General features: G+C 46.0%; 1 protein-coding gene across 1 annotated transcript in view; it reads left to right on the forward strand.

Moving 5' to 3' along the window:
* The window catches only part of Cachd1 (cache domain containing 1), a 223,825-nt gene that overhangs the window by 198,325 nt on the left and 7,948 nt on the right, over nucleotides 1-17,552 (forward strand). The window contains exons 17-26 of the mRNA XM_028870244.2: nucleotides 3,083-3,205; nucleotides 4,542-4,641; nucleotides 4,729-4,845; nucleotides 7,609-7,769; nucleotides 8,061-8,147; nucleotides 9,316-9,432; nucleotides 10,442-10,593; nucleotides 12,128-12,289; nucleotides 13,478-13,555; nucleotides 14,145-14,246. Coding sequence (XP_028726077.1) covers nucleotides 3,083-3,205; nucleotides 4,542-4,641; nucleotides 4,729-4,845; nucleotides 7,609-7,769; nucleotides 8,061-8,147; nucleotides 9,316-9,432; nucleotides 10,442-10,593; nucleotides 12,128-12,289; nucleotides 13,478-13,555; nucleotides 14,145-14,246 — 1,199 coding nt within the window. The remainder of the gene's footprint in view (nucleotides 1-3,082; nucleotides 3,206-4,541; nucleotides 4,642-4,728; nucleotides 4,846-7,608; nucleotides 7,770-8,060; nucleotides 8,148-9,315; nucleotides 9,433-10,441; nucleotides 10,594-12,127; nucleotides 12,290-13,477; nucleotides 13,556-14,144; nucleotides 14,247-17,552) is intronic.

The following is a 17,552-nucleotide window of genomic DNA, read 5'->3' on the forward strand; positions in this document are numbered from 1 at the left end:
CCTAGACTGGAAGTCACTGTGAATACGGATTCCCCCCAGAGGAAACGTATGCGGTGGCCCTCCTCAAAATGTAGCCTGCAGACCCCATTGTGTGGATGTTTCGCTTAGCTGGGTACCATTTGAGTATTGAGCGCTGTGGCCTCTTCCTTCATCACAGTTTAGATCCAAGCCCACAGCCTCTTTTGTTGCTCAGCAAAAGCCCCCGCGACTTGCACTGCTGCACAGGCTTGGCGAAGGTGCCAGCTTGGGAACCTACTCCCTTCCTGAGATACGTAAAAGTAGATCTGCTGTTTGTGATTTATAGAACTGTAAGCAAATCCTTTTTTGCTTTTGTTTCCTCACCAGAGCCTATCTCAAATAATTATTTTAATAATTAAATTAAATAATATGTAAAGCTCCTAGAACAGCGCCCAGAACGTGGGAAAGGGGCAAGGTGTTAGAGGTGAAGCCTGGGAAAATGCTTAGCTCCAAACTTGACAGTGTTGAGTGATAAGTAAATAGCGGTTATTTTATTGTCGTGCTATTGAGGCTTTGAACTTGTGGCATTCGAACTGGTCAGAGGAAAGAGCTGACATGGATACCCCACTTGTCTGAAACACAACCACTCACCCCCTGGCTTCAGATGTACTTTGGTGGAGAGCTAGGGGAGGGCTTTCTACCTTAGCGCTCACCAGTCACTCATGGGAACTCTGTCTGCTTCCATGAGCATTTCCAGTGGCCTGACAGTCCAGCTGGGCATTCTCCCCATGTGATAACACTGCTGCAGATAAAGGGACTGGTCACACGATTTCAATAATGATAATCGCATACATGTGTTACCATCAACCTGGTCCGTTGTTTAGAAATGTAGATTTGGCTGGATATTTCTATAACATTCTTTTGAGTTGCTATGGTAACAGTACAGCTCACTGCAATTCAGGTAAAATACAAATCTAGGCTCATGGGTAAGATACATGCTATGACTTCAGCATCTTAATTCATACTGGAGCAGATAGCTGCCATTCAGAGGAGGTCTAGAAATCAAACGAGCATATCCCAAACACCGGAACAGTACTTTCCACAGAAGCAGACATACAGTACTGTAGAGAAGAGCCAACCTCCGGTACTGTTCCAGACACAGGGAAAGGGGGATATTTAAGTCTTTTAACCATTCTCAGGCTGATTTTTTTTTCATCCATAAAATACAAACTACAATTTTTTTCTTCGCTTCTTCCACAGAAATTAAATAATTTAAAATTGTTTACAGCCCTACAGATCTGACTTAGTGACTAAGGCAATATGCTTTTGGAATTAGGCAGTGAGTTTCTGTCCATGTATACACTAATTATTCCATGATGCTGGCCAGAGACCTCACTCTTGCAAGTTCCAGTGTGCTTGAATTGCTAAAGCCTCCCAAGAGTGCCACAAAAGGGGCTGGAGAGATGGCTTGGCAGTTAAGAGCACTTGCTCTTCTTGTGGAAGACCCAATTTGGCTGCCAGCACCAGCTCCAGTCGTGTACCTGGTGCACATATATAACACATGGAGACACACATGCACAAAACATAAAAGTAAAGATTACCATGAGAAAAGTCTGGGCTGTCACTCAGTTCACAGAGCACCTGCCTAGCATGCAGTAGGCCCCCAGAGTTAAACCCTGTCGCCGTGGAGAGAGAAGAAAAAGACCATCATGAAATAGTTAGAATGAAGTCATTTTTTTCTTCTGTTATTTTCTTGGTAATCAGCCAGGTAGATAATAATAGATGTTGGGCTGGGGGGTGGGGGGAGGGCGGGAGGAGGGAGGACAGGGGAATCCGTGGCTGATATGTAAAATTAAATTAAATTATAAAATAAAAAAAAAATAGATGTTGGGCTCTTAACAGTCCATGTTGGGTAAGCCCTGCTGTATTTCACTGAGTCACTTCTGCTATTCGGGTGTTTACCTTATGTCACTGAGGCAGCTTACTAAATATTATGAACACTATCACATTTAATTGCGATATCAGGGTTATTTTTTTAAAGGTACTACTATTATCTCCATTTTCATATGAAAAACCAAAGTTTTAAAAAGGCCAAATAGCATCCAGGAGCAACATAAATAAAACTGGCTATGCCGAGGGTTGGGGATTTAGCTCAGTGGTAGAGTACTTGCCTAGCAAGCACAAGGCCCTGGGTTCGGTCCTCAGCTCCGGAAAAAGAAAAAAAAAAAAAGAGACGGAAAATAAAACTGGCTATGCCGGGACTTGACCCCATATCTACCAAAAAATTAGCCAGCAGCACCAAGCTTTCCTGCCCGGATTTACCTGCAGAGTCCCTCTTTGAGAGTAGTCTAGAGAGGGTGTTCTGACCTGCAACACATAAGACTCGTTCTTAAATAGGAACTGTGTTTTGAGTAGAGTCCACCATGGTGTCGTGGAAAGAAAACGGACAGGGTTCCTGGTAAGTTTTATGTGGCCTTAGTGTGCTTACTAAGTCTCTGAGAGGCCTGTTTCCTTACCAGAAAGAGTGAAGGCAGTAATGAATTGCAGCCATTCAGGTTCCGTTTCTGGAAGCTTGCTGAAGTAACTGTAGCGCCTGTGAGATGGTTCCGTGGGGAAAGGCGCCTGCTGCCCAGCCTGACAGCCTGAGTTTGATCCCCGGGACCACATAGTGGAAGGAGAAAAGTGACTCCACAAGTTGCCTTCTTCTACACACACACTGTGGCATGCATGCCCCACATACATCTACAAACACACAGGCACATACATGCGTACATATGTGTATACATATGTACATAATCTTTTTCAGTTTTGTTTTAAGTAGCCAGACCTGCAACCTCTCACTCTTACGTCTCTGACTGATATTTTTTGCTAAAAAGCCCAACCACTCTGAACATTTGTGGGGGTTGTGAGGACTGGACATATCCCACAGCTGCTCGTGTTTGGTGCTGGTCTTATTCAGAAAGCCGTAACTAAAGGCTTAATGTTTTCTCTCAAGGCATCTTCATGCTACATTCAGTTACTCTGCATTTACAGGCGCGGGAAATGGGGAGGGCGTATGTTTCTAATCCTAGACAATGCCATGTATGCTCTACCTCTTCTTCTCATCGGTCTCCTTCACGTGAAGTACACAGCTGTCTTCCGGACACACTGTGGCTGTGATGGGCATCGACTTCACCCTGAGGTACTTCTACAAAGTTCTGATGGACCTCTTACCAGTTTGTAACCAAGATGGTGGCAACAAAATAAGGTAAGCCCTCCAGGGACACTAGTTCCTGTCCACTGCCAAAATCAAAACAAATTAGGACCAGATGTTGGCCACATAGTTAAAATCAGTACCAGAAGTTGAGTTCATGGCCTAGGTGTCCTATTAAGACGGGTTTTTATTGTCCTCTTCCCCTCCACCCACCCCCCACTACCACCACCTTTTTTTTTTTTCCAAATCTCCGTGTGTGTGTGTGTGTGTGTGTGTGTGTGTGTGTGTGTGTGTGTGCATGTGCAGATGTCAGAGGACAACTTTGGGTGTCCTTACCTTCTACCTTCTTTGAGACAAGAAGTCCCTTATTCATGGCTGTGAGCACCAGGCTCCCTGGCCAATGAGCTGTCAAGGAGTCTCCTTACAGATGTGTGCTACAGCATTAAGCTTACCATGGGTGTGGGGGACTGCAAGGCGAGTGTTTTACCCACTGTGGCATCTCCCTGGCCCTTCTTTCCTTTTTCAAGGTACATGCTGCTTATTATTTAGACAAACAGACACAGTGCCTAGCAAGAGGAATAGCAGAGTGCCCCAAAGTCGAGTTTCTCTAGAAGTCAGTGATTGGAAGCGTCCCTCAACTTTGGTACTGGGGAGACCAGAGGGCGCTTTCTGTTGGGCGGCACTTTTGATGTTAACTTAGTCATTAAGCCAATCTCTGTGAAATTTCAGCTGTTTAGACTGGCACTTTTACATTTTCCCAGAAAGAGGCTCACAGATCTACGAGACCTTCGCCTTCTGAATTTCAAAAGAAAATGTCTGATCAAAGCAAGGGCATTCCCTTGATTCAGCGCAGACAGCTTTTAAAAGTAGCTTCTTGGTTCCGTCTTGTGCTCCACACGTTCTGTCGCTGTTGAATTTCACATTGGAGTTTAATGGGCATGTGCAGGGCTCCTGGCCACCGCTCTGACTACTGCTGGGGGAAGAAAATGGAACATAGTCCTGATTAAAGTAGTTCTAGCTCTGCTTAGTGTTCCTACAAGTACCTTTTTATGTGCATCGAGTGTTGTGTTTTGTTTATGTTTGTGTCTGTGAATACTCCTCTGCTTCTTTCCTTCAAAATCATCCTCCTTCTAATATTCTTTCAAAGAATTTCACGTCCCTCACACTTGCATTGGGTGGGCACATCCCCTGTGAACTGTATAGGTGACCACAGAACAATGTGTAGCTCTTACCCTAACCTGAAGGCCAGCTAGTCCATCACCAGCAAGGTTCCTTCATTCTTCCTCCCGTAAGTCTAGATAAGTTTGTTTTAAGGCTAGTGCAGTCAAGTGTCCTTTGAAAGCATGTCAGCCACTCATATGAATGAAGGACATCACTTTTTTTGGTACAGGTGCTTCATAATGGAGGACAGAGGTTATCTGGTGGCTCATCCAACCCTCGTTGACCCTAAAGGCCATGCACCTCTGGAGCAACAACACATCACCCACAAGGTATCCTTTGGCCAAAGCTAGTCAGCTCTGTTCTGCGAAAGCCCGACGTATGTAAAGTGACTGGTCTTTGTCTTGTGGTCTTGTCAGGAGCCCCTGGTAGCAAATGATATCCTGAACCACCCAAACTTCGTGAAGAAGAACCTGTGCAACAGCTTCAGTGACCGGACCGTGCAGAGATCTTATAAATTCAATACCAGCCTGGTGGTAAGCCCGTGGTCCCGCTCCTTCGTGGACTATGAACGGAATAATGCCTGTGTCTGATTCATTGCTCTAGAGTCACAGGACCCCAGCAGTGGGGAAAGACCTTAGTACATCCCCCACTGTGATCATTGTGGGACAGAAAGTCAGGATGTGACAGGGACTGTCTGAAGGTCGCAGGGTGGGTACTCTGGTTTGATTAATACACCAGCGGTATTAGTTATGGGTCCCTAGAGCACTGGTTCTCAACCTGTGGGTTGTGACCCCTTGAGGGGGCGGATCAAATGACCCTTTCACAGGAGTCACATATCAGATATCCTACATATCAGGTATTTACATTACAGTTCATAACAGTAGCAAAATTACAGTCATGAAGTAGCAACGAAAATAATTTTATGGTTGGGGGTCACCATAACATGAAGGACTATATATTAAAGGGTCACATTAGGAAGGTTGAGAACCACTACCCTAGAGGATAGAACTTACAAAATGATTTTATACACACAACAACATAATAAACAAAAAAAAAAAAAAAACAAAATATATATATATATATATATATATATATATATAGAGAGAGAGAGAGAGAGAGAGGATTTTTAGAATGACTACAGGCGGTAGGGTCCATGGTGTTCCAAAGAATGCCCAAGAATTCAGGAGTTGTTCAGTCCACAAGGCCAGATGTCTCCGCTGGTCTTCAATACATGCTGGAATCCCAAAGAAGTAGGCTCTGATGCCAGGGAAGGAATAGACTTGCTAGGGCAAAGAGAGCAAGCAGGCAAAGAGAGATCCAGCTTCCTTCTTCCACGTCCTTTATGAAAGTGTGGTCCAGATTCAAAGTGGATTTCCCACCTCAAAGATCCAGGTTAGAAGTGGGTCTTCCCACTTCAAATGATTTAATTAAGAAAAAAAAAAAATCCCTCACAGGTGTGCCCAGCCATTTGGGTTTTAGTTAATGTAGTTAATTCCAGATGTACTCAAGTTGATGACTAAGAATAGCCATCACACCACCCATCCCTTATCCCTTTGAGTTCCTGCTGAGAGCTGTTCCCACACTCTGTACATACGTCTGTGGTTCCGGGTCCTCCTGTCTCCTGGAGACGGTTTAGCTGCCTGAATTTCGAAGGCCAGCCTCAGTCAGTCCTTGGTCACCCACCATAATAGGTGGGGAATTTTGTGGCAATCATCCTGAAAGCATGTGTTTGTTTTCGTTTGCTTTTGTAGCTGAGAGTATTCTACATGATTTGAATTGCTGCAAAATTTACGTGGCTAAATAAAATAATAATTTTAACGTGCTGCATTAAATTGAATATCTTAAATATCATGGAGTTGATTGTGAAAAGCAATTGCCCATTGGAAAAAGAGAAGCTTTCAAAGTGTCCACAACATCACCCTGCTGCCCTGCGTACCCCTTGCTCCATTGTGAGCAGCACTGTTGTGGGGGAGCTGGGGTAGTTACTATATGAAAGTCTGCCCCTTTCGATGTGTCTGGTTCTTTTCTACAGGGGCTTCCAGAGTCCTCTGCAGGTAAATCCCCGAGGCTGGAGTAGAAACGTTTCTGAAAAAGCACATTCTAGTTGAATGGAAATTAGAATAATTTATTTTTTTATTACTTTTTAAATTGCATCATGTATTTGTGTGGGTGTACAGATGTACGTATAGCACATGTGTGGAGGTCAGAGGCCGACTGTACTTGGTATTTTCTTTAGGCTGCCAACCAGCTCCCAAATAAAGACATGGAGACTTACTATTAATTATGAGTGCTGCATCCACCATGAGGAAGCAGAGAGCATGATTGTGTGAATGCCTGCTGCTGCTCAGGTCCCTTCCCTACTTACACAGTTCAGGATCCCAGCCAGGAAATGGTGCCACCCACAGTGGGTGGGTCTTTCTGCCTCAATTCACACAGTTAAGATAATTCCCCCACACTAAGGGACAGTTAACTCTAACCAGCAATGATGTTATCTTTTTTTCTTAAGGTTATAGAACTAGGAGCTAGAGAGATGACTCAGCAGTTGAGAACACTGACTGCTTTTCCTGAGGACCTGGGTTCAATCCTTAGCACCCACATGGCCACTCACAGCCATCTGTAACTACAGTGCCATGGGATCTGATGCCCTCTTCTGGCCTCAGGAAACACCAGCCACAGACCAACATGGTGCACAGACATACGTGAAGGCAAAACAGCCATGTACATAAAATAAAAGTAAAAAATAAATAACTAAACCATAATAAAATTAGATATGAAAATTTACATTTATGTAATATATATAAAATATATACCAACTACAAAATGAAAATTATATCTGACTGATAAAGCTATCTATAATTTTCTTCTCAACAAAGTGAGAAAAGCAAATTTTTTAACAAACCATGTTCTCTGGGCCACATTTTAAACAGTGGCTATGGGGACTGAAGAGATCTCTCAGTGTCATGAGCTCATACTGCTTTTCCAGGGGACCCAGGTTTGGTTCCCAGTACCCACAGTCAGGCAACTCACAACCACCTACAGCACCAGGGTCTCCAACACCCTATTCTATCCCCCACAGATACATGCGGCGCACACACAGGCATACGTGTGTGTGTGTGTGTGTGTGTGTGTGTGTGTGTGTGTGTGTATGTGTAAATCTTTAGAAAATGCTAAAAATCCTGAACAGTGGCTCTGTGCTGCTTTTATAATCACAATCCGAGCTATTCTGTCTTTTCTGTAAGAGAGGGCCGAGTCCTCGAACTGCTGTCTGTCAGTTCTGACCCTCCTCTCTTCCGCAGGGCGATCTGACGAACCTTGTGCATGGCAGCCACTGTTCTAAGTACCGCTTGACGAGGATCCCAGGAACCAACGCATTTGTCGGCGTCGTCAATGAGACCTGCGACTCCCTCGCCTTCTGCGCTTGCAGCATGGTGGACCGTCTCTGTCTCAACTGTCACCGGTGGGTTGGGTTCTGTTCGTGGACACCAGGCATTTGGAACAGAAGAGGTGGGGGTGTGTCCTGAGGAAGAGAAGTCCCGGTTTACAGAAGTCTTTAGGATCTGTGCTGTTCCCACAACCCAGTCATCACGGCTGCGGATTTAGGCCAAATGCAATTCAAGTTTTTGGCCATGGCTTCATTTTCACTGTCAATTGTAACTGGCAAAGGAATTTCTTAATCTCAGTTCCCTGGTGGGTGTATGATATTCTGCGAGCACCTGCCTCTTAACTAGTAATTCTGTTTGCTTTTCAGAATGGAACAAAATGAATGTGAATGTCCTTGTGAGTGCCCCCTGGAGGTCAATGAGTGCACTGGCAACCTCACCAATGCAGAGAACAGGTAAAAAAAAAAATAGGTGTTTATGTGTGTTGTATTTATATGTGTACACATGTATGCATATATGTATAATCTCCATACTATGATGTTTTCTATAAATTGTTGTAGGTTAAGAGTATACAAAAGTGCTTTGTTCTAATAAGGAACATAATCAGTAAGCCAAACATTATTTAAGTTTTATTTAATGTCTGATTCGATGTTTATATATGCTGTGAAATATCAGCAGTGTATTGCTGTATCAAAGCCGTGTGAAAGACTGTGGAGATGGTCCAGTGAGTAAAGTTCATGCGAACATGAGGACGTGAGCACTGTTCCTCACACCCCTGTCAGATCCAGGCAGTGGCGTGTGCCTGTAACCCCAACCATCCAGGGAACAGACAGGCAGATCCCAAGGGCTTACAGGCCAAGCAGTCTAGCCAAATCATGGAGCTCTAGATTCAGTGAGAGACCCTGCCTCAAAAAATAGAGAACAATAGAGAAAGGCTCCCAACATAATATAAATAAATAAATAAATCATAGGAGATTCATACAAGCATTTTCTACATGTCCACCGTATGTTGGGTACTCAATGCATATTGAGGCAGTTTTGTTTTGTTTTTTAATTACCTATATGGTAACTATACATGTGCTTTACATAGGCTCATACATGAAATGGTGTTATTTATTTATATTGTTGATAAGTTCTTAATGGTTGTACTACATTCCTTTCCTAGAACTTAAAGGAAACACATGGTGTTGTGTGTATATGTATTAATATAATACACATTTGTTAAAGATAAAAAGGGGTTCTTAAAGGGATCCTCGCTAAATCCAACTCACAGTTGTTACCCCAGAAAAGTGAGATTAAGGGTTGTAAACACAAAAGGTTGAGCACAGTTTGGCTTTATATATTCCTATTTTGTTGAGTGTTTATGATTTCAGGTGTATAAAGGGGTGTGTACATATAAGCATATATATATATATATATATATTATATATATATTATATATATAATTTCTATTGTATACAAATTTAAACAACAAAGTGGTTAAATGGACTGACCCAAGGTTTCCCTGAGTGACAAAGCCAGCCATATAAATATGAGACCTCGGATTTGGCTGACCTTATCAAGGACTAGGTGTTTGGATATGGGTGCCATTGTCCCTAACCTCCACACTTGCTTCCTTCACAGAAACCCGAGCTGTGAGGTCCACCAGGAACCAGTGACATACACAGCTATCGACCCCAGCCTGCAAGACGCCCTGCACCAGTGTGTGAACAGCAGGTGCAACCAGAGGCTGGAAAGTGGGTAAGAGACCTCCCTGAGATCGGTGCCCAGCAGCCCAGCTTCCTGCTTTCAAGATACGTCCTTGGAGAGAGGGAGGATCCTTCCTACGCCATAAGCCTTCTCTCTCCCCGATTAAATATTCCATTCCCACTGATTACAGGTGTTTGGCATTTATGCTATAGGCTAAAAAAAAAAAAAAGGCCTCTTCTGTGAGCGGGAAGTTTTTTTGTTTTGTTTTAATAAGCAAAGTAGAGAAGATATTGTCCTGGGATTCTCAACAGGATCCCAGCAGCCATCAAGGTTTCTCTGGAAATTATTTCACAACTTCCCTTCTTAGAAAGCAAACCTGCTCCAGGGCAGTTTTGAGACACTAACAGCCCTGTGTCCCTTGCTGTGGGCTGCTCCCCTCTAGGGATTTTGGACTAGGCATGGGAGGCTATGGCAGATCTGGGGGAGGGGGATCAGTTCTTTCTAGATGCTGGTTGCCATGAGATCAGGCTAAGGGCACAGAGGGCACAGTTGGCCTTGTGTTTGGTTGAGCTGAATGAAGGGCTACCCTTGAACTGATTAGCGGGGGCTGTTAGGCTGTATTTAGACGCAGGCAGTATGGTCACTGATGTTATTTCTTAGGAGCATCACCATGGAGCGGCCTCAGAGACTGGCCGATAGGAAATCTCTTTTAAATAGACTACTATTTCCTGAACTATTTCCTTTAAAAAAAAAAAAAAAAGACATAATGCCATAGGACATGTTATACAAACCTAGGGTCTATTTGCCTTTGGTCCTTTGAGATGATTCTGAACAAGACCACACTAATCCACAGTTGGAGGTTGTAAGGCCACTCAGGGAGAACCTGGCCTTTTCTCATTTTCAAGTGGCCAAGAGGCAGCCCATAGGCACCCACAGGTAAATGACTGCTGTCCCCACTTGACAAGGAAAGGAGCAAGCCGTGGAGCCCTGAGGTCCAGCTAAAGGCCAGCTTGCCTGCTCTCTGTTCACACTGATTTCTGAACCTTTGTCCCTCTGGCAGGGACTGTTTCGGTGTGCTGGACTGCGAATGGTGTGTGGTGGACAGCGACGGAAAGACCCACCTGGACAAGTCCTACTGTGCGCCCCAGAAAGAGTGCTTCGGAGGGATCGTGGGAGCCAAGAGTCCCTACGTTGATGACATGGGGGCCATCGGTATGTTGGTTAGGAACCTACGCTGGTTTGATTCTTGAATGCAGTTTTCTGCCTATAGACTGGGACCGAAATCTTAATAATCCTCGGCCCAACTCCCCTGCTTCGTCTCCCAGTCATCCTTCGTTACAAGACCGAGGCAGATAATGACCTTCCAAGCTGACTACACGCACTGTGCAGTGAGCAGCCAACCATGCTGCCAAGTTTTGCAAGCCTGGAATTCATTCCCATAAAGCTCGTTCTGAGAAACTCGGGCCTGATTTCCACATGGCTGATCTCCGGAGTCCGCTTGAATGTGCATCCCAGCTGTCAGAAGCCTGGGGCCCGCGGTGTGTCCTTTTCTTCCCGAAGCGTCCCCTTTCCCCTTTCCTAACCACCTTTACAAGGTAGGCGTCCTCAGCCACACGTCACTGTTGAGGGCAGTGGGCTCAGCAGACCCCAGGGCTACAACAGCAGGGTTGCTACAGCAACTTAGGGTGGGGTCAGGGACACCACAAAGAGAAGAGCCCCTGGGATCGGGCCACAAGTCCTTGAAAAGACTGCCAAAGAGTCTGGATTTCTCATTAGATTTTTTTTTTCAGTCTCTTCCCAGAGTCAGCCCCATGTCCTCATTGTCAGCTGGCAAATTGAGTCACCATATTTAAGCCACCAGTTAATGTAGATGTTTCTCAACTTGGGATACAGTTATGGCCCCATAAACCTATCTTGGGTTGAAAAGGAATAAGTCAAATTGTGCTTAATACTCTCAGCCTGCTGAATGTTATATAATTTAACGACACAGTTCAACAACACAGTGCTGGTTTTTTTTAACTTTTGTGAGCCCATGGCTGGCTGGGAACCTCCATACCTGTCTCAAGAGAGTTTCCTGCATTTCACAAGCCCAAGGAAAGATTCCCAAGTCTGTGTTGTTTCTAGTGAATGCTCTCTTGCTTTTGTATCATCACAAAGTTGACATGAGTCCAGTCCTCACCAACTAGGGACCATCTAGATCTTGCTTTTTAATATCTGCACATTGAACCTCTTCTGTGGAAGGAAGAGGTTGAGTGCTTGGGTTACCCCTGAAGCAGGCAGGGGCGTAGTTGCACAGATATGCTCCAAAGGGTTACTCTCTGTGCCTACGGGGAAGCCACACCCCTGCGTCTTGGTCTGTCAAGCAGACTCACTGTACTTCATATCTCTCACTTCAGTGGGTAGTTCATATGTCCCTCAAAGAAGCCCACCTCGCCTTTCTCTACTAGGTGATGTTTCCTCTTCCCAGAGTAGCCAGGACTCCATCAGCACCAGGCAAGGCATGTGTGTCAGCAGTCTTTATCTGCTCACTCTGTGTAGCAGCCAACATTGGAGAACAGGGATGAAGTGAAGCCTCTCCTCCCACGGTCTCGTGTGTCGGGGAGGAATTTAGAGTGCAGCCCAGCTCTCCACCCAAACAACCCATCCTCCTCTGGTCCTTCCTGTCTCACTGCTCTCCCTCCATCCCTACCTCCCACTGCACTCGGGGGATCTTGACACCGAACATCTGTTCGTTTATTCTCTGTAGGTGATGAGGTGATTACATTAAACATGATCAAGAGTGCCCCCGTGGGCCCTGTCGCCGGAGGGATCATGGGCTGCATCATGGTGTTGGTCCTCGCCGTGTATGCTTACCGCCACCAGATTCATCGCCGCAGCCACCAGCATATGTCTCCTCTTGCTGCTCAGGGTGAGTGCAGAAATCCTCTTATAGGTCAGCAGCAGGTTGCTTAGGCCTGTTTTCTTCTTTAGTGCCTAAATGCTGCATGCCCTATTTTGATTACCCAGAAAATTCTAGGCTCTTGCCTGATGCTACCAACATCCCCATCCCTCACCCACTCCATGGCCTATTTCTACCGTCAGCTGAGCTGGGGAGCCAGGGTGCTAACAGAGACTGTGTGTCCACAGACTGCCCTTGCAGGTCTGAGCCCAAGCAAATCAGAGACCCCCAGACCATTATGACCAAGAATACAAATCAGTTCTGTTGCACTGCTGTGCAGAGTATGAATGGTCATGTTTGAATAATAAGACCTTTTGAACAAGGATGAATCATCAGAGCCCACTACAAAAGAGTTCATCTGTAATCATGACCTTGTTGCCAAAGTTTTAAGTCGGCCATCTGTACTCAAAACCATACCCACCCTTTCCGAAGTCCCCAGAGCTGTGTTAACCATAAATGAAAGTAAACTCAACTCACCACCATTCTGGCCACTTAGCTCAGCTTGCAGCACTAGTGACAAATTAGTGTTAGCTGTTGCTATGACAACAGCCCTGACAGAAGAGTACAGCAGGGTTACCACCAACACCTGCCTCCGGTGAGATTCGGCGAGACTCAGGACGGCCGGCGTCCAGTGTTGCCTGGCACCTGGCCGTCTGTGGTGCTGTAGCCTTTTCAGGGCACAGCCAGTGATGGTTCGGACCCCACTCCTGCTTTGAGAGAGGCTTGAAGGTGAATTGGCCTCCGCCAGCTTCATTTCTTTCTTCAGAACTCAACTTTAGGTGCTCCTCGCTCATTCTCTTCTTCTTCTTCTTCTTCTTCTTCTTCTTCTTCTTCTTCTTCTTCTTCTTCTTCTTCTTCTTCTTCTTCTTCCTTTGTACTAACATCCGACTCTTCCTAGATGGATGTAACAGATAGGGACCATCCAATTGCAAGCTCATCTTCCTTTTTATTTTTTTATTTTTTTGAGAGCCTGGGGCTAGAACCCAGCACGTTGGAGGCGAGCATTCTGCCGCCCCCCCCATCTCCCCTCCCCCTCCCCCAGCTCCCTCTTGCTGGAATTGCTGTCACGGCCATCAAAACCCGTGCTCCGCGGGGTATTAAAGCCGATGATTTTGTTTGATTAAATAGTCATGCTTCTCCCTTTCTCGTGATGGACAGAAATGTCAGTGCGTATGTCCAACCTGGAGAACGACAGAGATGAAAGGGACGAGGACAGCCACGAAGACAGGGGCATCAGTGAGTATCCGCTGCCTCCCGCGGCTTGTGGCGGCGGGAGGCTAATCCAAAATAAATATTCTTTCTTATGTCCTTTTGGCTTGTATTAAAATTTAAGGAGCTTTGACATGGCAGGGGCTTTTTTCCCCCTCCCCTTTTCGTTAAGTGGAAGAAGTGTGGGTCTCTGCTTTGTTTCAGAATACCTCAAAAGCCTTTTTTTTTTTTTTTTTTTTGATATTATCTTTTGCATTTTCTCTGGCTTAAAGTTTCTCCTCTCATTACTTTTCCAGCATGGTGTTTTAGAAAGAGAAGTTTCTAGAATACATTTTTTTTTTTAAGTCCCTTCATTAGTGTCCACAACTCAGGGTAAAAGAAAAGTGCTTTCTTTATTAAAAGAGACTTCTGCTGCCCTTGACCTGCTGACGCATGCGGGAGATAAGTGGCCAAGCGCCTCTCCCCTCATCCTTAAAATTCTTTTAAAAATTATTTATTCTGACTCTTCAAAGAAGAGCTCCCCCAGCATGTGAGTGACCATGCTCAGGGCACGGGGGTTGAATCAGTGAAGGCCCTGGCCCAAAGAGTGACACTAACTGTCCTTGACTTCCTGTAGTCAGCAACACTCGATTCATAGCTGCCGTCATGGAGCGACATGCACACAGTCCTGAAAGGAGACGGCGCTACTGGGGCCGCTCGGGAACCGAAAGCGATCACGGTAAGGTCTGGTCCTCGGCGCAGAAGCCATCGGGAGCTTGGGCTGCTCCTGTGGGAGGTGGCACACACTCTTTCTCTCCCCTCCTCCAATTCTGTACTTAATTCTTTGGACATAGTTTCCCTAAAGGATGCACCCAAGCGTGACGTTGTTTGAGAAAAGTGCATGGGCAGTTTTCTTGCGTCCCAATGCTTCCAGGCACAAGCTAGATGGCCCTGACCACACAGACTGCTTTCAAGTTTTCCTCCATAGAGCAGGTGGGGGCTGGTGAGACAGCCCAATGGGTCGAGATCCTTGCATCCAAGTCTGATGACCTAGGTTTCATCCATGGAACCCATGTGGTAGAAGGAAAGAGCTGATTCCCACAAGTTACCCCCTGACCTCCACACATCATAGTGCACAAGCACACACACACACACACACACACACACACACACACACACACACACACACATGTCATTTTTTAAGGTGTGTTTTTGACACTTTTGCTTAGCTGTGACCACATTCCTGACAAAAGCAGGGAGGAATTATTCCTTTTAGCCCAAGGTTTAAGAGGGTTCAGTGTACCAGGCGGCAGCGGCGCACGCCTTTAATCCCAGCACTCGGGAGACAGAGCAGTTTCCAGGACAGCCAGGGTTACACAGAGAAACCTGTCTAAGAAGAGAGAGAGAGAGTTCAGTTTGGTTGCTGATTAGATCTGATTGCTTGGGCCAGTGTCTTGAGTAAAACATCCTAGTGGCAGGAGCATGTGGCAGAAGACAGCTGTGACCATCGCGGCCAGGGCGGGTGGGATGAAGGGGAACATATAAGTGAAGAACCAGTCACCAGTGATCCTCTTCCTTCATCCAGGACTCACCTCCAGAGTTTCCAGAACTTTCCAAAATAGTGTTACTAAGGGACCAAGTTCTCAAAACATGAGGGTGTGGGAAACATTTCAAAATCACACAGTCGCTAAGGCGTCATTCAGTATGGAAACCCCTTGTGTCCGAGAAGCTAACGTTGCTGGTGGACCACTGTCAGCGTCCTCAACACACACTCTTGCTTGGGTCATAGGCAAGTCTGGACAGTCCTCTAGCAGTGTCCACCCCACCCCACCTACACACACACACACACACACACACACACACCGTCTCTGGCCATGTCCGCTGGGCTCCAAAGCTTTGCTGAAGAAACATTTGCAACTGAGCCTTGAAAGGATGGCTAAGAAAAGAATGAGTGTGTACAAAGTTGTGGATTTACATTAATTGCAGAAGAAGTCAAGGCTGAGGAGGTACCAGGTGCCAGGCAAACCCATGTCCTAGGAAGCCCATGTCCTGTCCCAGAGACCAGCCCCATAGGGCCTCTCACGGTCCTGGTGTCTAATTGCTTACTGTCATGCAGCAGGTATGTCCCGGTCTGTGAGCATCACTGCCGCCATTACTCAAAACCAGAACTGGAGTGAAAGAATGTTTCATTTTTTTAGGCCAGCTGTCTAGTTTTCAAAGCTAAGTCTTTGTATATGCCTAGATAATTATATAAACTTTTTATTTTATTTTATTTTTTTTTGGTCTTGGCTTTTCCCACACCTATCCTGAAAGAAGAAAAATGCCTTCCTACAGTGTTTCTATTTGTATGCAAATAGAAACAGGAGATGACGCCCCTCCAGGGGACCAGCATCTCTCTGACACCACTGCAGGGATGCAACTGCCCTTGGAAAATGTGAGCTGCTGCAGCCCAGCCTGGTAAACCCGAGGCTCTGAATTGGGCTTTGAATGGCATCCTTCCCACTGACTAAACAGAACCTTCGGGTTTCTATGGAGAACCGAAGCAGAACTTAAATTTTTCAGTTTCTTGGCTCCCTGCCTCCCCTGCATCCCCCTCCCCCCCAATAATCCTTTGAACCTGTGCTAGTTCCTCTGCTTGGCAATTCTGCGCCTTCTCTTTTGAATACTAACACAGGTTTGAGGCTACTAAAGTTCAGCTGAAATAATTTCTTATTCAGCAGAAACACTGGATCTCAGCTCTGCCTCTCCCGTGGCATCCATACCAAATTAGGATCTGGAGTGACAAAATGTTCCCAGCCTCTTCTGCTGTCTTAACTGCGATGGTGTGTGAGGCATCAGCTTAGATAAGTGTGAGCAGTGTGAGTACCTGAAACGAGGAATGCAGCGAAGGGCTGCTCTCTCTCTCTCATTTCTCTCACTAATTGGATCCCTGTTATCCCTGAGGAATTTAAAAAAAAAAAAATAGTTTCTCATGCAGACAGAATAAACCACCGAAGGAAGCAGAAGGCGCTGAGAGTCCCCGTATCCCAAATACATCATTTAATCAATGGCGCTTCCCTGTGGCTGTTGTATCCCTGAACTTGTACAGCAGGCCACTAACAGTGACTCACCAATTGAGTGGCCCTGTCACGCCGGCAGGATAAAGTCTGCCTGCGCATTAGAGGAGGAAATAGAATCGATGGGTTTGTCCACACGGTTCTGAGTGGTAGTCTCCTGTATCGCGCCTGTGCTGGGTGTGTGCGGTGCACTGGGCGCTGGGGGGGAGGGTGAGGTGAGCAAAGGGCGGGGTCAGCAAGAGGAGCGCCCCCGAGACAAGGATGCATTCGCGTTAGGTTCCACCACCTCTTTTGTTTTTATAACAAGCCGCTTGTAGTTTAGTGAGATGTTTTAGTCCTTAGTTTCCTAATTCTGAAAGTAGAATAGCCAGGTGTGGTAGCACACACCTCTAATCCCAGCCCTTGGGATGCAGAGACGAGCAGATCTCTGTAAAGTGTAGGCTAACCTGATCTACACAGCAAGTTCCAGGCCAGTCAAGGCTTACGTAGTGACACCCTGTCTCAAAAACTAATACGTAATTAAATAGTAGGATTAAGTTTTTCTACCTGGTCAAGTTCTCGTGAAGAACAAAGGAGCTAGCGTGGTGGGAGCTTGGGCTGGGGTGACCTCTCTGCTTTGTCCTCCTAGTTTCTACTCCAGGGGAACCCAGAAATGAAGGCCCACGTTCCTGAGCCCCACACAAGGTGGAAAGAGACAGATTCCTGGAGTGAACAAAAGAGAAAGGCAAAGGAAGGGCTTGAGCTGGCGAGGCAGCGGGCAGCGGTGCCAGGGTTCTGTGATGTGTGTGTGTGTGTGTGTGTGTGTGTGTGTGTGTGTGTGTGTGCACGCACCGTGACGCGTGCACCGTGTACATGAGCGCGTGAGTGACTAGTAAAAGCCTAGGCCCCTGGGAAGCTGCATAGCGATGTTCCTAGAAATAAAACCCCCTCTTACTAAACTTGGAAACTTGCGGCTGCTTATTCGTTTAGAAATAGTTCACAAGGCCGTG

The sequence above is a fragment of the Peromyscus leucopus genome, chromosome 2, assembly GCF_004664715.2.
Source record: "Peromyscus leucopus breed LL Stock chromosome 2, UCI_PerLeu_2.1, whole genome shotgun sequence".
In the NCBI taxonomy this organism is placed as follows: Eukaryota; Metazoa; Chordata; class Mammalia; order Rodentia; family Cricetidae; genus Peromyscus; species Peromyscus leucopus.